This window comes from Nicotiana tabacum, chromosome 23, assembly GCF_000715075.1.
Source record: "Nicotiana tabacum cultivar K326 chromosome 23, ASM71507v2, whole genome shotgun sequence".
NCBI lineage: Eukaryota > Viridiplantae > Streptophyta > Magnoliopsida > Solanales > Solanaceae > Nicotiana > Nicotiana tabacum.
In genome coordinates this window covers 68,479,006-68,502,914 of record NC_134102.1, presented here as the reverse complement: position 1 = coordinate 68,502,914, position 23,909 = coordinate 68,479,006, and the positions used below count along the sequence as shown (strand labels likewise).

General features: G+C 36.2%; 4 protein-coding genes across 4 annotated transcripts; 2 read left to right on the top strand and 2 right to left on the bottom strand.

Annotated features, from left to right (window-relative positions):
• Window positions 1–674: 674 nt before the first annotated feature.
• On the top strand, window positions 675–1,367 carry LOC142177202 (uncharacterized). The gene has a single exon (XM_075245668.1). It carries the CDS (start codon window positions 675–677, stop codon window positions 1,365–1,367), a length of 693 nt encoding a protein of 230 aa, XP_075101769.1.
• Window positions 1,368–2,427: 1,060 nt separating this feature from the next.
• On the top strand, window positions 2,428–3,474 carry LOC142177201 (uncharacterized). Its single transcript, XM_075245667.1, has 2 exons — window positions 2,428–2,700; window positions 3,370–3,474. Exons 1-2 carry the CDS (start codon window positions 2,428–2,430, stop codon window positions 3,472–3,474), a joined length of 378 nt encoding a protein of 125 aa, XP_075101768.1.
• Window positions 3,475–9,301: 5,827 nt separating this feature from the next.
• Window positions 9,302–15,631, bottom strand: LOC107793022 (G-type lectin S-receptor-like serine/threonine-protein kinase CES101). The gene is made up of 4 exons (XM_075246803.1): window positions 15,248–15,631; window positions 11,543–14,210; window positions 9,652–10,461; window positions 9,302–9,547 (listed from the first exon to the last, which is right to left on the bottom strand). The coding sequence occupies exon 2, from the start codon at window positions 14,162–14,164 to the stop codon at window positions 13,187–13,189; it is 978 nt and encodes a 325-aa protein (XP_075102904.1). The 5' UTR covers window positions 14,165–14,210; window positions 15,248–15,631; the 3' UTR covers window positions 9,302–9,547; window positions 9,652–10,461; window positions 11,543–13,186.
• On the bottom strand, window positions 9,961–10,454 carry LOC142177200 (uncharacterized). Its single transcript, XM_075245666.1, has 2 exons — window positions 10,287–10,454; window positions 9,961–10,200 (listed from the first exon to the last, which is right to left on the bottom strand). The coding sequence occupies exons 1-2, from the start codon at window positions 10,452–10,454 to the stop codon at window positions 9,961–9,963; spliced, it is 408 nt and encodes a 135-aa protein (XP_075101767.1).
• Window positions 15,632–23,909: the final 8,278 nt, after the last annotated feature.

The window sequence follows — 23,909 nt, the reverse complement described above, 5'->3', positions numbered from 1 at the left end:
AAGGACATTTGTAGGAATAATAAGACAAGAAGGGAAGTCAAGGAGCAGGAAGGAAGTGAGCAACCAGACAAGGCTACTCAACATAATGCTGATAATGAGGTGAATACAGTGACAACATAGGAGGATAAGGGAGCTAAAGAAGTGGAAAAGGAGGATATGCAGGGCAGATGGCAAAGGCAGAATCCTAGGATGGGGCATCAAGGGTGGGTGCAACCTCACAAATCAGTAAATATGGTTAGCCATTAACACTCAGTGATGCATGTGGATAATCCATTCAAAACTTGGAAAAAAATAATGTAGAGGCTAGTGGAACATCTAATGGATGAGAGAATAAAGGGATCGGTACCATCTTCCCTATAGGGGATGGTTAAACTACTGAGTTGGAATACTAGAGGCCTTAATGACCTTAGTAAGCAGAAAGAGGTCAAACTCTTCTGCAATGATAAGAATGTTGGACTAGTTGGGTTATTTAAAACTAGAATAAAAGTAATAAGATGGAGAGTATTATTAATTCTATATTTGTAGGGTGAAAATACTACAATAATCATGTATCACACTATAATGGCAGAATTGTGGTAGTGTGAAAACTAGACTAGTATGAGGTATGGATCATTAATGAGATTGCACAGGCAATATCTTGCTAAGTAAAGTATATTCCTATGCAAGTCACATTCATGGTCACATCTGTGTATCCACATAATCTTAGAGATGAGAGGAGAGCATTGTGGGAACATGTACACCATATGAGTATAGGATGCCAGTTTCCATGGATAATCATGGGAGACTTCAATGCCGTACTTCAACAGGAAAACAAAATTGGAGGGAATCAAGTAGCATTTAGTGAGGTGGTGGACTATCAGGAATGTTTAGATAAATGCACACTTATGGAGTTACCTAACAATGGGTACAAGTACTCATGGAGTGATAAGCATGGGACTAGTAGAATCTGCTCAAAAATAGACTGGGTATTTGTTAGTGGAGAATGGATAGATACAATGCCACAATGCAAAACTCATGCACTTCCGAAAGGGGTTAGTGACCACTATCCATGTGTGGTAGAGATGACCCAGGCACTGGCAAGGAAAGAGAAAGCTTTCAGGTATTGCGATATTTGGAGTAAACATCCAGACTTCATACATATTGTTGAAGAGGGATGGGCAATGCAAGTTGAGGGGTGTAAAATGTATCAGATAGTAAAGAAGTTAAAGGCTTTGAAACAGAAACGTAGAACATTACACAAGAGAAACTTTAGCAATGTCATCAATGAGGCTAACAAATATAGGGAGAAAATGCAGAAATTGCAAGCTATGCTGCAGAAAGCACCACTGGATCAGGGACAAGTTCAGGGAGGCCTCACTTATGGCTGAAACTTTCTTGATGCAGGCCACATGGATTAGATTTAGGGAAGATAATACCAAGTACTTCTTCTCCCTGATCAAACAAATAATATTAGTACAATCTGTGACTCAAATTAATGATGAGATGAATCAACTACAAACAGACCTTGATAAGATTGTTGATGTGTTTTTCAGCTACTATAAGAAACTACTAGGTACAAATGGAGGAACTAGGAATAAGGCATGGCCTGGGTTCCTAAAGCAAGGACCTGTATTTTCTGTACAACAGCAGCTAGGCTTGATAAAGGGTGTAACTGCACAGGAGGTCAAGAAAGCAATGTTCAATATTAATATCAATAAGAGTCATGGTCCTGATGGGTGTAGAGTTGGGTTTTATAAAGATGCATGGAGAGTGGTTGGCAAAGATATCACTAATGTTGTGTTAGAATTCTTCAGTAATGGACAAATGCTGAATCAGCTCAATGCTACCATGATGACTTTGATACCTAAGGTGGCTAATCCAATAGAAGCTAGCCAATTTCGACCTATTTCTTGTTGTAATGTGCTCTACAAATGTATATCGAAGGTTATGTGTAACATTCTTACTGAGGCGCTTCCTACCATAGTAAGTGAGAATCAAGCAACATTTGTGAAGGGAAGATTATTAGTCCATAATGTTCTTATGTGCAGTGATCTGCTAAGACATTACAATAGGAAAACTACCCCTAGATGTATAATTAAGATTGACATAAGGAAGACATATGATATGATACAATGGGAGTTCATTGAAGAAATGTTAGAGGGATATGACTTTCCTCCAAAGTTTACTCAGTTGATCATGGCCTGTGTAACAACAACAAAGTTCTAAGTAAAGGTTAATAGAGAAGGGTTTGGCTACTTTGGGGGGAAGGGGGGACTAAGACAGATCCCCGTTGTCTTTGTTATTGTGATGGAGTATCTATCTAGGATGAGCCAGCTGCCAAATTTTAGATACCACCCAATGTGCAAGGAGAAATAACTAACTCATCTGACATTTGCAGATGATTTAATATTGTTTTGTAAAGGGAATGAAGCAACTATAAGGAGAATAATGGAAGCAATTAGGCATTTCTCAGCTACTACAGCTCTAGAGGTAAATACAGAGAAATCAAACATGTATATTGCAGGGGTAGATGATGAGCTAAAACAGAAACTATTGGACATCACATGCTACTCGATTGGCACATTTCCTATTAGATATCTTGGTCTTCCCTTATCTCCAAAGAGGTGGAGTAAAATAGACTGTCACCAATTATGTGTGAAGATCACTGAGAAGCTGAAAACAATATCAAATAGGCACTTGTCTTATGCAGGGAGGCTGCAGGTGGTTGTTTCTGTCCTATTTTCATTGCACAATTTTTGGGGGGCAGTGTTCATCCTCCCATAGAGTATGCTGAAGGAAGTAAACAAGAAATGTAGGGATTTCTTATGGGGTAGCTCTACAGAGAAGAAGAAGATACCTCTAGTAGCCTAGGAGAAAGTATGTCGACATAAGAACCAAGGTGGGTTGAATATCAAAAACTGTAAATTGTGGAATATTGCTTCTATTGGAAAGCTAGTATGGCTACTGATTAAAAAGAAGGGATTACTATGGGTGAAATGGGTACATGGCATCTATATGATACCAAATAATAATTTTTGGACACATCAACCAACACATGATAGTAGGCAGTATTGGAGGAAGTTACATGGTATCAAGCAACAAATAGATGGGTAGTACATTAACGATAGCTATTGTTTCACTAGTAATGGGAGATACTTGGTCTCAATGGGGTATAACTAACTAGTAGGGGAAAGACTAAAGTGGAATATTGCTGATTTGATTTGGAATAGAATTATGCAGCTCAAGCACATGTTTATATTATGGTTGGCGGTGCAGAAGAAGCAATTAACAAAGGATAGAATCATAGGCATGTGAGTTCCTTGTGCTGATGGAGCATGTGGATTATGCAAGCTGAATAGTCCTGAATATGCACAACACTTTCTTTTACAGTGTACATGGGCAATAATGGTGTGGGAAGGAGTGAAGGAATGGACTGGAGCACACATTACGCAGCATGATCTCATGACCACACTGATGAGGATCAAGCGCAGATGATGGAGTAAATTCAAGAAGGAAGTGATGGCTGCAGTGGTAGGGGCTGTGATATACAACATTTGGCAGAGTAGGAACTTATTTTTCTTCAGAAAATAGAAGGTTAATAGGGATTTTGTAATACAACAGATAAAGAATACATTTATAGAGAGGATTCAAATGTTTAGGGAGGGAAAGCTAGCTAGGAGGTGTACAGATTTCGTTGAATACATTTGTAATTAGAGTGTGAGACCTACTTCTTCCAGCATAGTGCTTGGCTGGTGCTTGGGGTGCTCTTTAGGTGTATGTTTCAATGTGGTTTGAAAATAGTAATATTCACAGTTATTACCAAAAAATAATGCTAGAACAATTACTCTCCTATCCAAGTTTTTCTTGCACATGTAGCATGCTAAAAGTTATACAATTGACTCTAAACAAGGTGCATTTATGATACAAAGACTAGCCTTTAGATGATTTTGGTGAAACCAAAACATATATTTTCTATGCATTGCCACCCTCATCAACTCGAATGGAACATATATCTATTCCAAATTATGCAACATGTTCCATGGTTGCTGGTAGTAAAGCCAACACAATTGTAGTGCTCCTAGCACTTCTGCATACAATCACCAAGAATAATGCTTGCATTATCATAATAGCTAGTAGTATATTGTACATCTATAAAGTATCCTCTCTTTTGCTCAAATTTATCCACATCCCTTCGGCACTTAGGCAATTGAGTCGAGACACAACCATCGTCACTTTCTTAACTAGGGGCATATGTACCATTAAGGTGACAGGTTCAATTTAGGGGAGAACCTACGTATGAGGTATAAAGGTCACCTAAACCCGTTAGTCTTGACAAAAACCGTTAGGTAGAAAGAACTCCGCGCTGCTTACCATCCCTACTTGGGAAACTTCTCTCTGTAGCATCAAATTAGTAGAACGTGCCATCTTCATCAGATACCAAGTTGAGATTGTACTGATAAATAATAGTAGGATCATGGAATGCAGGTAAGAAGAGAAAGCTTTAACTATTCCAAGCCCCACTAGTCCAATAAATCTCGCCCCTTCAATGAACCACCGACTAAAATGCATCTTTAATGGCCTCAAAATTTGAAGTAAAAGCTCCTGAGGCCAGAATACTAATACTCAACCAAGAATTAAAGTCGAACTGTGCCTTGTCGTAAGGTTATGACCAAGCCTCATACTAGGAAAAAGACAATTGTTAGGATGATCAAAGCTTTGCCATGAAGTCTTGTTCCGAGTTTTATCCTGTAATACGAAGTTTTCAGAATCTTGAAGCCTTTTCTCACCCGATATTATCAGCATTTCGAACCATTCCTAATAGCCTCTAAGAGCATTAGAATGATACCTTGAATTTATTGCAGAATCATTGTCAATACAAGTGACAGTCATTTAAGAGTTTACAGACCGATGAACGTCCTAATTTGAGGTCTCTATCTGTTATAACATGCGCAACGGAAGCAAGCATACAATCCAGGCATCAAATACATGTAAACTAGACAATGATATATTTACGGACCGATGAACGTCCTAATTTGAGGTCTCTATCTGTTAGAACATGCGCAGCGGAAGCAAGCATACAATCCAGGCACTAACCTCTTGAAAGCGTTGTAAAGGTTCTCCACACAGCAAGAATCCAGGGCTGCAGTCTTCTGCTATGATCCTGGTAATACCTTGGACGAATATGCTTTGAGTGGGCAAGAACAACACAACTCAAAAAGGTGAGTTATTGGGTGAAAATTGTCTTCCTTAAGTAGACACGTTTTCAGCCAAAATAAGGCTCTCAAAAACTTGTAGGATTCTACTTGCACAAGTAGAATCCTACTCTAACTTTACCGGATGACTTTTCTCCCAAGTCACTTTTTACCCAAGTCAGTCCAGATTTTTACTAGGCATAGCAGGGACCACATAAATAATAAGAGGCTACTAATTATAGTATTAATTCGAAATTTTGCATGAATTAATTCTTACTATAATTAATTGCAGCTTATTCCACTAATAAACTGCAATTGAACTCCTCAATATGAATTTCGAAAATTCACTAACACTTATTTTAACTCCCCATGTTAAGATCCAAAATACCAGTTAATTAAATTAAATCACTGAAAATTTAATTTAATCAACTAATTAAATCCTTTATAATTCCGCTTAAACTATTTCATGTGACGGATACAAAATCCACTGGTCGGGTTTTCACATGAAAACTTATAAGCTTACATGAAAGAAGTATCATCAAACTCAAAACCGAGTCATAGATTCTATCAACTAATTATTATTTCACAAATGTTATTTGTTACTGTCCAATCTATTAGGCATACACTAACTCTGAATAGAGTTGTACCTTTTGATAAATCAAAACAAAAAATAAATTACATTGATCATAACAATTATATCAAGATTAGGAGTATAAGCACATTTTAATGAATTAGAGAAAATAATTTATATATATTCAGTACAAAAATATTTTTTCTCTACTTGGTCCGTTCAATATACACTAAGTATACTAGCACAAGAAGTTGGAGTAAAATCACCCCCATAATCAAGACAAATTATACTATAATTTTGTGCTACAATCATCAAGATATTTTGTTCAATAATATCTTTGATTGTGAACATAGTTTATTAATTATGTGAACTGATAAATTAATCTTCTGTGCATGAGCTAAGACCCCATACACTAAATTGTCTACTACATAACTAAAATGACACACATGTAACAAATGATCTATTTAAAAAGGTACTTTATTGAATTGAATAAATTAAATAAATAATTATTCCATAAAGAATTAAACAAAATACTATGTCTAAACTGCATGGTTAACAGTATATCCCAACAATCTCCCACTTAGACTCATAACCATTCCTTCTACATGCTTGTCAAAAATCTTCTGTGGCAAGGTCTTTGTAAACGGGTCTGCCAAATTGTCCTCTGACGTAATCTTCAACACTCTTGCATCACCTCTCTAAGTTATGTCCAGAATTAAGTGATATTTACGCTCAATATGCTTACTTCTTTTATAGATTCTTGGTTCCTTCGAGTTCGCAACTGCACCACTATTGTCACAATAAAGTACAATCGGTGCTTGAACCGAAGGAACTACATTAAGGTTTTTTAGAAAGTTCCCAAGTCAAACAACCTCTTTAGCTGCCTCAGATGCAGCCACATATTCAGCTTCTATGGTGGAATCATCAACACATGATTGCTTGATGATCCTCCAACTTATGGCTCCACCTCCTAGGGTAAAAACATATCTTGAGGTAGATTTTCTAGAATCTCTATCTGACTGGAAATCTGAATCAGTATAGCCAATGGGTGCAAGATCACCTGAGTGATAAACCAACATATAATCCCTAATCCTTTTCAAGTACTTGATTATATGTTTAACGACAGTCTAGTATTCTCGTCCAGGGTTAGACTGAAATCTACTAACCATGCTAACAACAAAGCAGATATCCGGTCTAGTACATAGCATAGCATACATGAGACTCCCTACAGCAGAAGCATAAGGGACCGCCTTCATCTTTTCTATCTCATCAGTCGTTTTTGGGGACTGATCTTTCGACAGAGAGATTCCATGTCTAAAGGGAGAAAACCTTTCTTGGAATCTTGCATGCTAAACCTAGTGATAGTAGTATCTATATAAAGTGCTTGGGATAAGCCTAATATCCTTCGCTTGCGATCTCGCATAAGCTTGATCCTAAGGATATGTGCCGCATATCTCAAGTCTTTCATATCGAAACGTGAGGACAACCATTCCTTTACTGAATTTAACATGCTCACATTATTTCCTATGAGCAAAATATCATCTACGTACAAAACCAATAATGTAACTTTATCCTCATCCCACTTCTTATAGACACAAGACTCATTTTCACATTGATCAAAATCGAAGGTTTTAATCGATGCGTCAAAACAAGTATTCCATGCTCTAGAAGCTTGTTTCAATCCATAAATGGATTTCTTTAATTTACATAATATGTGCTCATTGCCACTTTTTATGAAACCAACTGGTTGTGCCATATAGATGCACTCATCAAGACTTCCATTAAGAAAAGCCGTCTTGACATCCATTTGCTAAATCTCAAAATCGTAATGAGAAGCAATGGATAAGAGAATCCTAATGGATTTAAGCATGGCTACTGACGAAAAGGTTTCCTCATAATCGATCTCTTCTTTTTTAGTAAACCCTTTTGCAACAAGCCTAACTTTAAAAGTTTGCACTTTTTCATCCACTCCTCTCTTTTTCTTGTAGATCCATCTACAACCAATGGGTTTGACTCCAGTAGGTGATTCTACAAGATCCCAGACTTGATTGGAGTACATGGACTCCATTTCAGATTTCATAGCAGCAACCTATTTATCAGCATCTGTATCCTGTAGTGCTTCATCATAATTAATAGATTCCGTGTTAGGCTATTCAGGGATTATATCATAAGATTCTCCCAAGAGCGCAAAACGAAGAAGTTTTATAATAATTCTCCCACTACGACTAGTCACTACAGGTGCAATATTTTGTTGTTGAATCACAACATCATTTTCCGGAACTGAAGCGTCAATGTTATCCTCCACACCTTGTGGTGCTGGGATATCATCAATGCTTCAGGTTGCTCAACAATCTGAGTTTACTCAACATTATTCTCACAACTTTGGGGTAGTGAGATGTCAGACAATTGCTCTTGTGCATTCTGCTGCCTATTGACATTTCTCCCACTACGATAATACAGTGGTATGTCAATACTGGCTTCCGGGATACGTTCCAGAGATGAGTCATTAGTTATTCCATTACTTAATTCCTGTAAAACTAGTTTACTTCTAGGAATATGGTTTATTAAATAGTCCTCTTCTAAAATTTTGTCATTTGTCGTAACAATTGCCTTCTTTTCTTTGGGACAATAAAATAAACCGCCTTTAGTTCCTTTTGGATATCCAATAAAAATGCATACTTCTATCCTCGATTCCAATTTATCCACTTTCCCTATCAACACATGTGCTGGACAACCCCAAACCCGAATGTGTCATAAACTTGGCTTGCGCCTAGTCCATAATTCTATTGGAGTTGAAGGTACTGACTTTGAAGGAACCAAATTTAGAATGTAATTTGCTATTTCTAAAGCATATCCCCAAAAGGAAGAAGGTAAATCGGAATAACTTAACATTGATCTAACCATTTCCATAAGGGTCATATTTCTTCTTTCTGCCACACTATTTTGTTGTGGTATTCCTGGAACAGATAATTGAGATGTAATTCCACAATCTTATAAGTATTTAATGAATTCCGCAGAAAGATATTCACTACCACGATCAGATCGCAATATTTTGATATATTTATCATGTCGTTTCTCCGTTTTCGTCTTAAATTCTTTGAATTTCTCAAAGCATTCAGACTTACGGTGCAACAGATAAATGTATCCATATTTTGAGTAATCATCTGTGAAAGTCAAAAAATACTAAAACCCACCTCTTGCTTGTATATTCATAGGGCCACACAAATCAGAGTGAATTAATTCTAACTTATCGCTGGCTCTATTTCCTTTTGAGGAAAAATGTCTCTTGGTCATTTTACCTTCTAAACAAGATTCGCATGTTGGCAGTGACTCCACTTTCAATGAACTCAAAGGTCCATCAAAGACCAATCTCGAAATCTTATTTAGATTTATATGACCTAGACGTAAGTGCCACATATAAGTTTGGCTCAATTCAGAAATACGTTTTCTTTTTTTGTGGCAGATTAATATTATTTAATTCTTTTGGTTGTTGTAGCACATGAGGAGATATATCAAGAATAAAAAGGTCATGTACTCTAGCAGCAGTGTAGATAAAATATTTATTAAACTTAATAACAACAGTGTTATTAACAAAATAAACATTATCACCAGCATCCATTATTTTCGAAACCGAAATCAAATTCCTTCTAATAGAAGGTACATAGAGAACATCTTTCAAAACTAAAACTCTATCACTACTAAATGAAACACTAATATCTCCTAATGTTAAAGCTGGTGTTGGCTCGCCATTGGCTTGAAAAATGCAAACTTCATTCTCACTTAGCCGTCGCATTTCCTGAAACCCCTACAAAGTAGTGCAGATATGATTAGTGGCTACTGAATCTACACACCAAAACATGGTAGAGACAGCCGCTAAACAAGTTTCAACGACAACTAAATTTGAATTACCTTGCTTATTCAACTTCGCCAGATAGGCAGCGCATTGTTTTTTGTGATGCCCAGGTTGCTTGAAATGATAGCACTTTCCTTTGGGTTTTTTTCACACCAGCCGCACCTCCAGGTGCCAAAACCTTTTGAACCTTCTTCTTTTTCTTACCACCTTTCGACTTAGAAATCGAAGCTTTCTCAACATTGAGTGCCACAACTGGAGCTTGCTGTTTGATAATAGATTCTGCCGCTTGCAGCTCATTCAACAATTTTGCCAGTGACAAATCTATTTTGTTCATATTATAGTTCAAGCGAAATTGTTGAAAACTGTCAGACAGAAATCTGCAGGACCATCTCAACTTGAGATTCCTCATCAATCACATCTCCAAGGACCTCCAGTTCATTCAGAAAACTCATCATCTTCAGAACATGGTCCCTGACCGATGATCCTTCAGTCATCTTAGTGTTCAAAAGGGGTTTCATGGATGTCTGCTTAGCCGCATGATTTTGCTCACCTAACATCTCTTTGAGACTTTCGAGCATGTCATAAGCAGACCTCATAGACTGATGCTGATGTTGCAAAACATTCGTCATAGAGGCAAGAATGTACAATCACGCCATCTCATCAGCCTTGATCATTTGTCATAGGCCTTAACCTGATCATCAGTTGCATTTTCAGGTTTTTTTGGGCACTCCTCAGTGATTACAAATTTGTAACCTTCAGCAGTTAGGATAATATCAGGGTTTCTTTTCCAGTCAACATAATTTGGTCCTTCTAATTTGTTTTGGTTCAAAATTGAGGTAAGTGGGTTGAATGAAGACATGGTTAATCTGAGAGATATTCACATTAAATAGATCATTAGTTATGTATTTAGAATAATTATATTCAAAACAGCACATTACACATATAACCATGCTCATTGAACAATTAGATTTGTTAGGGAAACTTAACTATTCATGCAAAATATATGAGTTATGTAAGATATTTATCCCATAAATTAAAATAAGACCAACTCAGATGGAGAGTAAACTGTTAATTTAAGATAGGTAAATATCACTTTTATAAACTCTAGTTTCATTGTATCAACATGTAATTCAGTTGGAGAGTTAATACAAGTAATCAAATAACTAGAGACAAAACTACAATAATCATCTATAATGAACTTATCCAATGTGGAAGAAGACCTATGTCAACATATAAATTCATTATATTACTGTAAAACATGATTGGAAACCATGGGAATTGAACCATACCATCACTCATTTCTTTTTAAAAAAAATTCTTTTATTAAAATAAATTTCCAGAAAATAGAAAAATGGCCAAAATCCCATCTAAACGACCCTGAATGCCCACAACAACGACGTACGTCATGAGAAAAGCTGATAAGTATTGCTCACTGGGTCATTTCCGATGAACCTACCAAATTTGAGGTCAATCAGTGTTCGACAGAATTTCAGAATTCCAAATTCATGACCTATTTGTAGTATTCTGTTTTTCAAAACAGCTACATTTTTTACTAAAACAACACTGTTAATCCATAAACTTAATTATGAAAAACAGTCACGCTTGAACTCTTTTGAAAACAGTCATTCAACAAAAACGTAATTGAACAGATTGTCATTAAATATAATACCACTATTTATGCATATGTATATTAATCCATAATAACATAATTAAAATACTAATAAAAACAATCACGTTTTTTACATAGAATAATCATACCAAACATGTATCATTAAATAACACGTTTTAATATTACTCTATTCATGTTGCATTATATTATCTAGTTAGATGTAAGACGGCGTCTGATACCAATTGTTAGAACATGCGCAACGGAAGCAAGCATATAATCGAGGCATCAAATACATGTAAACTAGACAATGATATAATTGCTAGATTAGAAGCACTGACCTCTTGAAATCGTTGCAAAGATTCTCCACACAGCAAGAATCCAGGGCTGCAATCTTCTGCTATGATCCTGGTAATACCTTGGACGAATATGCTTTGAGTGGGCAAGAACAACACAACTCAAAAAGGTGAGTTATTGGGTGAAAATTGTCTTCCTTAAGTAGACACGTTTTCAGCCAAAATAAGGCTCTCAAAAACTTGTAGGATTCTACTTGCACAAGTAGAATCCTACTCTAACTTTACCGGATGACTTTTCTCTCAAGTTACTTTTTACCCAAGTCAGTCCAGATTTTTACTAGGCATAGCAGGGACCACATAAATAATAAGAGGCTACTAATTATAGTATTAATTCGAAATTTTGCATGAATTAATTCTTACTATAATTAATTGCAGCTTATTCCACTAATAAACTGCAATTGAACTCCTCAATATGAATTTCGAAAATTCACTAACACTTATTTTAACTCCCCATGTTAAGATCCAAAATACCAGTTAATTAAATTAAATCACTGAAAATTTAATTTAATCAACTAATTAAATCCTTTATAATTCCGCTTAAACTATTTCATGTGACGGATATAAAATCCACCGGCCGGGTTTTTACATGAAAACTTATAAGCTTACATGAAAGAGGTAACATCAAACTCAAAACCGAGTCATAGATTCTATCAACTAATTATTATTTCACAAATGTTATTCGTTACTGTCCAATCTATTAGGCATACACTAACTCTGAATAGAGTTGTACCTTTTGATAAATCAAAACAAAAAATAAATCACATTGATCATAATAATTATATCAAGATTAGGAGTATAAGCACATTTTAATGAATTAGAGAAAATGATTTATATATATTCAGTACAAAAATATTTTTTCTCTACTTGGTCCGTTCAATATACACTAAGTATACTAGCACGAGAAGTTGGAGTAAAACCACTCTCATAATCAAGACAAATTATACTATAATCTTGTGCTACAATCATCAAGATATTTTGTCCAATAATATCTTTGATTGTGCACATAGTTTATTAATTATGTGAACCGATAATTTAATCTTCTGTGCATGAGCTAAGACCCCATACACTAAATTGTCTACTACATAACTAAAAGGACACACATGTAACAAATAATCTATTTTAAAAAATACTTTATTGAATTGAATAAATTAAATAAATAATTGTTCCATAAAGAATTAAACAAAATACTATCTCTAAACCGCATGTTTAACCGTGTATCTCAACACTATCAACCTCAAGCCTAAAGGAAGGATCAAATTGCTATCTTTTAAAGATACTTTGATGAGTATTTGTTACTTAACTGTTTGATAACTTGTTTAATCTTTGTATTTTTGTTTTCTTCTTCATGCTTGAATGCATATTTCCCGTCTTCAACTTGAACGCAATAACTGTCAGTTGAGAGTACTGTGTCAAGTTTCCTGGTGTAGGGTCTGAAGATACTTATATTGGATCAATCTAAATTTATGGTTGATGACTCTAGAAAGTCAGTTGCTCTCTTGTACAAGAAACTAGCCACGGCTCTCTGCTCGTTATTTTTATGTCAACTGATAGTTCAACAGCCTCATTCTAAAAATATCCTAGTGTCACAACTGTTATAGTTGACTTATGTAGCTCATAGTGTCCGCAAATCTAACCTGTTCCATTGCCGGTAGTGGTGAAGCCAACACAACTGCAGTGCTCCCAGCAGTTCTGCATACAATCACCAATACTAATGCTTGCATTATCATAATCGTTAGTATTAGATGTATCAATAAAGTCTCCACTCTTTTGCTCCAATTTATCCCCATCCTTTCGGCACTCAGGCAACTGAGTAGAGACACAACCATCACTTTCATAACCATAACAGAACTCATTATAAAGGGTGTACACACAACCGTCTTCACCACCGCCATGAATAGCCACATTTAAAGACAACTCAAAACTTGGGAAACTTCCCTCTGGAGCGTCAAATTGAAAGAACACGCTGTCTTTTTCAGACACCAAGCTGAGATTATACTGATATCTGTTAGAAGAATCATTCAATGCACTTAAGAATGGAAAACCTTGATTGCTCCAAGCGCCACTAGTCCAATAAACCTCGCCCCTTTGACGTATAACCAACTGAAATGCATCTTGAACTGACTCCAAACTTAGAGTAAAAACCCCCGAGACCGGAATATAACTACTCAACCAATAAGTAAAAGTCCAATTCTGCTTTGTTGTAAGGTTATGATCAAGCTTCATACCAGGCAAAAGACAATCGGTAGGATGATCAAAGATTTGCCATAAAGTACTATTCCGAGTTTCATCCTGAAGCACAAAATTTCCAGAATCTTGAAGTCTAGCCATTAAACTTCCTGTCAATACAGGAGGGGCAATATTCACAACTGCCTTCCCTCCACTGGTGATTTTCAATATTCCTGTAGAATCTATGGTGATCAATCCTGAGTTGTTCAATATAGGCGTATTCGGATTGGCTATCCATAATTTCTTATCTTGTGAATCACCTGCATACCATATTCCAAGACAATTTTTATCTGTTTGTGGGATAGAAAAAAATCCTAACTTGAACTTTCCACCTTCTGAATCAAGTACTTGTAAGTGATTGAGTTCATCACCAGGCTTCATTGAGGTTATAGCAGCTACAGATGAAAGGTTAATGATACATTTTTGGCTGCAGAATAAGGTAAAGATGAGAAAGAAGAAGTACTTGGCTAAAAATTTCATTTTGGCAGCTAGAGACCAAAAAATAAAAGTTGCTGCAGATAATAATAATAATATGGTCATCTCTTTGTGTTTTCGGTTGTTCAAAGCCAAACGTGCAGCTCAGAATAGTGAATGATTTGAAACATTTTTCAGCAAGAATTTTTCAAGATTTGTTTGAGTACAAATGATATCTGGACATGCTTCTTGTAGGAAAGCTTGTGGAACGAGACTATCATGACTTTTCATAGCAACAATTTTGACCAATTTATATTTGGTGTCTGTTGTTTTTTCTTTGACTTTTTTATTTTCTTTTCTTCTTTCCTGCTTTTTTAAATAAAACCACCAGGAAGTGGTTGATTTTTATTGATAAAACCAAAAAGGTCAAGACCTCCTAAGCTGTAGTACCATGATCAAGCAAAAGGTTAAATTTTAAAAACAGACGAGTCAATAAATGACGAGGATTTAAAATCCTAAGGTTGCTTTCTAATGAATGTAGTTTAACATTTAAGACCAGAAATGCAAAAAACTTCAAATCTTAATCTGATGAATGCCCAGCTTTAAAGTGAAGGTGTGTACAAAGAAAACACTTGTTTTATGTTCTTTTTCTCATGCTCGTTAAGCTTAATATATATCTCCAGCAAGAATTGAAGTTTAGTTAAATTTTTCTTTTGTAGCTACAATTCTCTTTTAATTTCTCATACAGAGAAGTTTAGCTGGAAGTTTTAATTCTCGTGACTAGAATTTAGATTAAAATTCTATTTCCGTCAAACAAAGATCAAAGGTTTCTTTTGCTACAAAATCAGAAGAGCCAAAATAAATCAAGTCCCTGGGATCAAATTTCCAAGTTTAATAAAAAAAAAAAGGTCAAACCTTTTTACAGAGACAAGTGTCAAGTCTTACAAATTTCTTGGTCATATATTACTGGAAATGAAGCTATAAATGACTGCAACATTGACAAATATTCACAAGGATGGAATATAGATAGTGCAGTGATCAAAACTTGACCTGGGCAGTCCAACCACATCCGAAGCCAAGTCCAGCTCAAACTAGTCCAGCCTGACCTATGCGACGTCCCAACATTGGATGGTATTACCTTCCCTCAACGTGCACGATGCGAGCAAAAATTTACTGATGTCTCCCGTTGTGCCTGGTATTTAACCTTTTTTATGCGTTTTTATTAGAAACTTGCAAGTATAAGTTAAGCGGCATAACTTCTCCCATCCTCTCCTCTACAGTATCAGCAATTGCGGACCCAGGATTTTTAGAAAGCTGGTTCAAAATATAAAGAATCAAATATACAAAGACAGCGAGACGCGGCAGTGCATATCGAGATGGCTATGGAAGCAATGTGACTTTGAACTTGAAGTGAGATTCAGCCAAGAAAGAAGCATTGAAGGGTTTGGGAATTGGGAATTATTTATAATTTTCAGATTTTTTATTCTATTAGGAAAAGAATTAAAACTGTGTAATTTTCTTTTTCTAGATTGTATTTATATGGAAAAAGCTTTCCTAGTTTTAAAAAGAGAAATATAAACTTTCGTGTATGTCCTATGTCTAAAAGAGCCCGTTTGGGGCAAACTAGTTTTGAACTCAGGACGTCCTAATAAATTTGAACCCACTTTGTGGGTAGACCAGACCACTATCTTTGTGCTAAGAGGGGTCAACAAAACGTTTTGTCAACTATTTTCTCGAAGAAAGAAATATTTTTCAACGAAATGGGTTCATATGTACCATTTTGACCCATGTAGGTCCGCCCCAGAGTATCAGTGTGCTATAAGAACTTCATAGCATCTAATAATCCAATACTATAGAAGCACCAATAACGAGCACAGAGAATTCAGAATTAAGGGGTTGGGAATTTTCATGAAGATAAATCAAGAAGAATTAATATTTTCAAGGATATATGCTATTGAAGTTGATTTATTTGAAGGATTTTCATGGCAGGATGAAAAGTAAAGCCTTCTGGATGATAAAAATGTTTCTGAAAGAGTACGTGAGAACTTTGAATGTACTAATTTGTCTCCGTGGAACTAGGCATTACCAAAATATGGGATATGATAGAAACTAGGAGTCCACCAATATCTATTCCCACGGTAAATAAGCGGAAAGTAAAATCACACAGTATAGGGAATCGGGTTCTCTATATGTTTTCACATTAAATATGCAGTAAATAAAGAACACGCGATATTTACGTAGAAAACTCCTTGCTCAAGGGATTAAAAATCACGACCTAGCCTAGTAGGATTTCAACTCCACTAAATCGAGCAAACTTCATATTACAACATATTGCAATCTAGGAATTAAACTCTTAATCCCTCACCCCTTACAATAACTCTATTGTAATCCCTTTGCAATAATTCTATTACAAAGTAACAAACATTGACTAACTCTAGTCAAGAAACTAAACCAAACAATGATTGAAATCTGTCCTACAAAGACACTTCTTGAAAGTAGTGTAGGATTACAAATAAAGAATAAAATGACAAAGACTCAACAAACTTAAGGACTTAAGATATCTTCAATCTCTCGATCTGGTCCTTGAAGTTGTAGCAACTTTGTTCTTGAGAGAGCCTTGAAGACTGTGGCGGCTAGCACTTGAGAGAATATAAATTTTTGGATTTGCAAGTGTTAGGTTATACCTTGTATCATGTTCTATATATATAAGTGAACATGTGAGAAGAGAAGGTCTTTTAGTTTGGCCTTAGCAAGCTACAGTTGTGTTGTTGTACTGTTGCAGATACAATGCAATAACTTTAACACTGTTGAGGTGGATGGAGAAAATGAGTCTGACTCTGCCTTGCCAACTAAATCTGCTACACTAAAGAGAAAAGGTGCCAAAGTCACCAAACCTGCTACCTCTTCTGCAAGGGCTAGTAGGGATAAGACAAGAAAGAATGTGCCAGCTGCAGTTGATCGACTCACAGAGTTCAGGAACAGAAAAGTGCTAAATGAAAAAATTCTTGCGAACACTGATGAGAAGGGGATGGCTCAACTGGTTGAAAAACTTGAGCTACAGGGATGGAAGCACATATTTGTAAAAATTTTCCCCCCAGTATGTGTTCCTGTTGTGGTGGAATTCTATGCAAATTTCAAATTTTTTGGGACGGTAGTCAAGAGTAAGGTAGGGGGCTTTGAAATGGAGTTTGATGCTGAGGAGCTGAGGATGCTTCTGAATATCTCTTCCTTGAGATTTGACAACTACTTGAAGAAGAAGTGGACAGCCATAGACAATGATGTTGACACTGGCATTGGGGTCACCAGGAAGTTCTCCCAAAAGATTTGAACTAGATGCTCCCCAGAAAGTGTACAAGACTGATATGACTCCCTTCCACAAATTATTGTTTCATTTTGCCAATTCTTGCATTCTTCAGAGGTTTGAGAGAGAGGTCTGAGAGAAGGCATGAAGCTACTCTACTGGACATGGCAGTGATGGAGCTGCTTGACACTGGTAGCCCTATCATTCTTCCTAGCCTGATGATTCAGCATATGGCAAGATCTGCATATACTTCCAAACCCAAGCATGCTATGCCTTATGGTTTCATATTGATTGAGTTGTTTGACAAGCTCAACATTGCCTTACCTGAGCTTAAGTTTAGACTTTGGAAACCACAATGACGTTTTGGATGTTGTTACCCTTAAGCAATGTGGGTATAAGAAGATCAAGGCTAGAAGACCCACAGGATCTGCTATTCTACCTGGGAAGAGTAGGGCTGCAGAGCTCAGCAAGAGGTTGGAGTTGGCTGTTGAAGAGAATGCCAAGCTTCGTGAAGACAATAATAAGTTGAGAAAGGAAACAAATCAACTAAGGGGAAGAGCTTAGAAGAGATAGGGAGGCTCATGCCTAACAGATTTCCACCCTTGTGAAAGCTTTGACCCCATATGCTTCTCACCCATGAACTTGTTCCTTTCCGGTGTCCTTAGTTCTTTTGCTATTCCAGTGATGCCTTATATTTTATTTTTATTTTTTTAGTCTGAGTAGTTTGTAGTATGCTTAGTTTATTTTGTTCTAATGATGAAGACAAGTCCTTGGGATTCTTTTGGCACTACTTAATGTCTCATCTTGCTCTACTTTACTACTTTATACTATATTGGATCATCAGCCTAGTCTATTTGCCTTTTCTTAAGCTTGTGTTGTAGCCTTTTTATCATCTATGATTAATGTCTAACATTTTTTTGTGTGCTTTTGATGATGCAAAAAGGAGGAAGATAAGGTTGGAAGGTTGTGGGTTATGAACATACATGTCTATCAATAGTACTTGTTGTGATTATCTGGTACTTTGATGTGATTACCTGGTTCTGTTGTGTACAAAGTTTGTCATCATCAAAAAGGGAAAATTTGTTGAGTATTGAAGTTTTGATGATTAACAAAGTATGACTAAATATTCAAAGAACCAGGTCCTCAACGTAGCTGCTTAACTGTTATGAAGAACCAGCTCCTCGGGAGAAAGAATCAGCTCCTCATGATTGATACTTGTACGTCTGTACAAGACAGTAACTTTCTCTCAAAGTTACCCAGATCCGAGTTTGGTGGAAGAAGGCTGCTATAAGTGATAAGGGTCGTTGCTAAAAAAGATACGGATAATTCAGTCAGAGACAAAAGTCCCAAATCTTGTGGAATCCTTGGAACAGTAGGAGTCCTATCAAAGAAGAAGTTGATTATGAATAGGACTCCTAGAAGATCTCAAGTTGTGTTTTAAATAGGATCGACTTTGGACTTCTGAACTATCCTTTTACACATCAACTAAAGAGTCATAAGTCGTTTACTTGTGTTGAGTACTTGCCTTGTATTCTTCCTGAGTCAGTCTAGTGAATGTGTTTTAGAAAATTGAGTTGTAATCAAGTGTCATAAACAATTAGTGAGTTGGAGTGAGTATTTTACTTTACAAGTTAGAGTAACTTGTGAATCAAATAGGGGTAGTAGGAGTACTGAAGAGTATTTAATTACAGTCTTGTAATTGATACATTTTGGCTCATTGTTCTAGTGGAGTTGGAGTTGAAAATCCTACGGGTAGGTCGTGGTTTTTGCACCTTTTGAGCCAGGTGATTTTTCACGTAAAAATCGTTATGTTCATTTTATTTCTTGTTTACTTTACGCTTAAGAAACATGGTAAAGAACCAAGTTCTTTTATAATTCATACGGGCATTCAAACTAACAGTAGGTTTGCCCATTTCTTCAGTCAAGCAAAATGCTGGTTAATTGTATTTGGAAAATTTTGTTTTCAAATGTCTTCATTTTGGAAAGTTGATTTAGCAATAAGATACATTAGGGGCTATTCATGCAACGCTACAACTACAAGTGAGATGGCTGAGTTGAGGTTAGTTAACATATTAAGGGGGTAATATTAAATGATAAAGAGTAGCACACAAAGTGACAATTTATGCTATTTCTTTTTTTTATAACCATCTGATATCCAAAACCTACTAGTCCAACTAATTCAGATTTCCACTGCGTAGATCCCATATAAGGAGAAAAATGCTCCCTGTCAATGATTTATTCATCCCCCTAGTGACAGATTATATACAGATATATATCTGATCATGCACTTTCCTTGAACTTACCTTCAGATGATTAACCCTCCTACTTATTCTGCTTTTTATTTTAATTATGACAAGGAGTTTTGTTTTTTTGTCAATGCACTGTCAAACTTCCTATTTGTTTCTTTTTAAAACATATTGTTTCATGTACACCTTTTTATTTTTAAAAATATTCCCCCATATGCTATGGTTTTCGCGAATCCATCTAGCTGCCAGTTCTAACTTATTCCAATATTACATCATTTGGTGACTCTCTCTCACGCACACAAATTAAAAAATAAAAGAATAACCAGAGATGAACTCCTTTTTATTTTTTGATATATCAAAGTGATGAAAACAAGGTATTCCACCATGGATATATCCTTGAAAGTTTCACAACAAGTTGTAGCTTACTTATATTGAGTACTTGCCTTGTATTCTTCCTGAGTCAGTCTAGTGAATGTGTTTTAGGAAATTGAATTGTAATCAAGTGTCATAAATAATTAGTGAGTTGGAGTGAGTATTTTGCTTTAGAAGTTAGAGTAACTTGTGAATCAAATAGGAGTAGTAGGAGTGCTTGAGAGTATTTAATTACAGTCTTGTAATTGATACATTTTGGCTCATTATTCTAGTAGAGTTGGAATTGAAAATCCTACATGGTAGGTCGTGATTTTTGCACCTTTTGATCCGGGTGATTTTCCACGTAAAAATCGTTGTGTTCATTTTATTGCTTGTTTACTTTACGCTTAAGGAACGCGATAAAGAACCACCATATTTAGCTATCCATACGAGCACTCAAACTAACAATTGGTATTAGAGCAGGTTCTCTCATTTACACGGCTAACACCTAGAAAGATCTTGGAAGCAAGATGAGTGCTCCACCCAAAATTAATAAAGGACAATCAACGACCAGGCCACCCTTGTTCACTGGAATATATTACAGTTGATGGAAAACAAGAATGGAAGACTTCCTGACAGCTGAAGACTATGAACTATGGACCATAGTGAACCAAGGTCCTTTTATTCCTACTAAACAAAATGCACAAAATGAAACAGTTCCTAAGGACCCCTTCGAATTGGTGGCAACAGATTTCAGAATGATGGAGAAGAATGCAAAGGCTAAGAAAATCATTATCTGTGGACTTGGTCCTGATGTGTACAATAGAATTTCTGTGTACTCTAATGCGAAGCAGATATGGGATGCACTCTAAACTGTTCATGAAGGAACAAACCAAGTAAAGAGATCAAGGATTGAGCTACTCATGAGAAACTATGAGTTTTTCTCCATTAAGGATTCTGAGCCCATCCAGGATATGATGACTAGGTTCACTTTAATAACCAATGAACTGAAATTACTTGAAAATGTGTTTACCTCATAATAGTTGGTTAGAAAATTTCTAAGAATCCTTCCAGCTTCATGGGAATCAAAAGTCACTGCAATCCAGGAAACCAAGGAATTGGACCAAATCATGATGAGTTGGTTGGAAACTTAAAAACTCATGAAATAAGAAAGATAGAAATGCGCAAGGAAGAACCAAAGAAGGATAAGGCCTTGGTTCTTAAAACGTATGAGGATGATGAATCTGACTATGATGATCCTGATCTAGAAATGTTTGCCAAGTTCAAGAGGTTCATGCAGAATTCCAAAAGTGCATCCAAGAGAGAAACCAGTAGTAAGCCCAAGCAAATCGACAAAGCTAACTATGATGGGTGCTACAAGTGTGGCAAGCTAAATCACATGGTCAAGAAATACCAAATGTGGGAAATTGAGCAGAGAAAAGAAAAAGCTGAAAAAGAGAAACGGGAGTAGATGAGAGAAAAGGGTTCCAACAAAGGAAAAATCCTATGCAAAGGATTTACAGAAGCAATCAAGTAGGCATTCTTGGCAGCATATGAGGACAGTAGAAGTGATCAAGAGAAAGAAAATGAGGATAAGGCTATAGGTCTCTATACTGTGATTGATGAATACCAAGCTGTGAAGACAGAACCCCCAGTACAGCTTGGAATGCACATTAGAAGATCTCATTTGTTTGATGAACATCACTATGATGAATGGAAGCTACGTATGGAAATATTTCTTCAGGATACTGACTTTGACCTATGGGTAATTGTCAGTCATGGACCAATTCTCCCAACCAAATTGGATAGTGAAGGTAACAAGTGCAACAAAAAAAAGAGGAATACGATGAGGAAGATCGTTAGCTTGTTTAGAAAAATGCTAAAGCAAAAGACTTGCTCTACAGAAGCCTCTCGAGAAACACTCTTCTCAGAGTGTCCTCTTGCATCTCTGCTCATAATATATGGAGGACCTTGGAAACTGACTTTGGAAATAAAAACATCAAAGTGGCTTTGATGGCAATTGAAGAATCCAAAACAGAGAAAGAAGTGATAGGAATGATGGCATGAGTGATTCAGAAACTGAAGATGAAGCAAACCAGGTAAGTATATCTGACTTGAAAGAAAACATTCATACTATGTCCAAAAAACAACTAATGGCCATAATTATGACCTTAATGAATGAAATGGATAAAATGAGTACTAGAAATGATCAGCTAATGAGCAACCTTTCTTGTGTTAAACTTGATATCAAAGAGCTTGAATCTGACAAAGCTAGTTTAGAGAAACAGGGCAAAGACCTTAAGAACCATTAATTTGAGCTTACTTCTAAGAATGAGAAGTCTCCTGATATATATGTTAAAGGAAAAATGAGTGATCTGCAGGATAAGCTTGAAAAGGAATTAAAATTTTCTAATGATAATATTTTGTGATGTTGAATGTAGAAATAAAGTCCTGCGTGAAAACCTAGAAAAGGCTAATTATGAACTCTCTAGACTAAGCAAATGACATAGATCTTTTGATGCCTTGAATTGGCTGAATGAAAATTGTATCTCTAACAAATCTGGAATTGTCTTCAGAAAACCTATCCCTAAGTTTGACCCAAAGTATGTAAGAATTTCTGATAATAACATGTGCACTCATTGTGGAAAGTATGACACTTGTCCTGCCTTAATTCATGCTCAGTTTAGAAACATCTTTGGTATTGCTAAAAATGTGAAGAAAGAAGAGGAGCCAAAGGTTAATTCTCATGTGCATACTATGTGGATTAAGGTTAACAAGAAAATATCTTCTAATCCTCTCCCCTTCTAGGCAAGAAGGGATCTGATTCATCCTTTTTCCAACAAAAAGGGACCCAAGCTTGTCTGGGTTCCCAAAACTAACTTGTGAATTTTGGTACAGGCTAAGGTGATAGGAAACAATTAGGACTGTTATCTAGACAGTGGATGCTCAAGACATATGACTGGAGAAAAGAAAAACTTTCTCTCACTAACAGCCTTCCAAGGAGGGAGTATGTCATTTAGAAATGAGAAAAAGGGCCAGATAACAGGTATTGGCAAGGTTAGAAAGTCACTATCTCATGCTATAGAAGTTGTGTATTATGTGATAGGTCTTAAACACAATCTTCTTAGCATCTCTCAAATGTGCGATAAAAGAAATGAGGTAAAATTCAATTCCAAAATTTGCTCTGTCACTAAGCTTGATACTGATGAAAATGTGTTAAAGGGTAAGAGACATAATAATGTCTGCAAGATATCGATTATATCACTTCCCCAGAGTGAGCACACATGCTTGAGTGTAGTGGAAGATGATCCATTGCTATGGTATAGAAGACTGGGACATGCCAGTCTCTCTCAACTCAACAAGTTGGCAGCAAAGGACTTGGTCCTTGGGCTACCTAAAGTTGAGTTCACCTTTGACAAGTTATGTGATACATGTACTAGAGGAAAACATGTTAGGTCATCCTTTAAATCTAAAAAGTTTGTAAGTACTTGTAAACCTCTGGAACTCCTTCACATGGACCTATGTGGACCAATGAAAATAAGGAGCAGAGGAGGTAAGAGGTATGTGTTTGTGATTGTTGATGGCTTCTCCAGGTATACCTAGACTTTATTTTTGGGATCCAAAAATGAAACCTTTGATGTTTTCTGTGTATTTGTCAGAATGATTCAACAAAAGCTAGGAATGTTTTAAGTATAAGAACTGACCATGGAACTGAATTTGAAAATTCAAAATTCCTTGAGTTTTGTGGCTCACATGACATTGACCATAATTTCTTTACACCTAGAACTCCACAACAAAATGGAGTTGTAGAAAA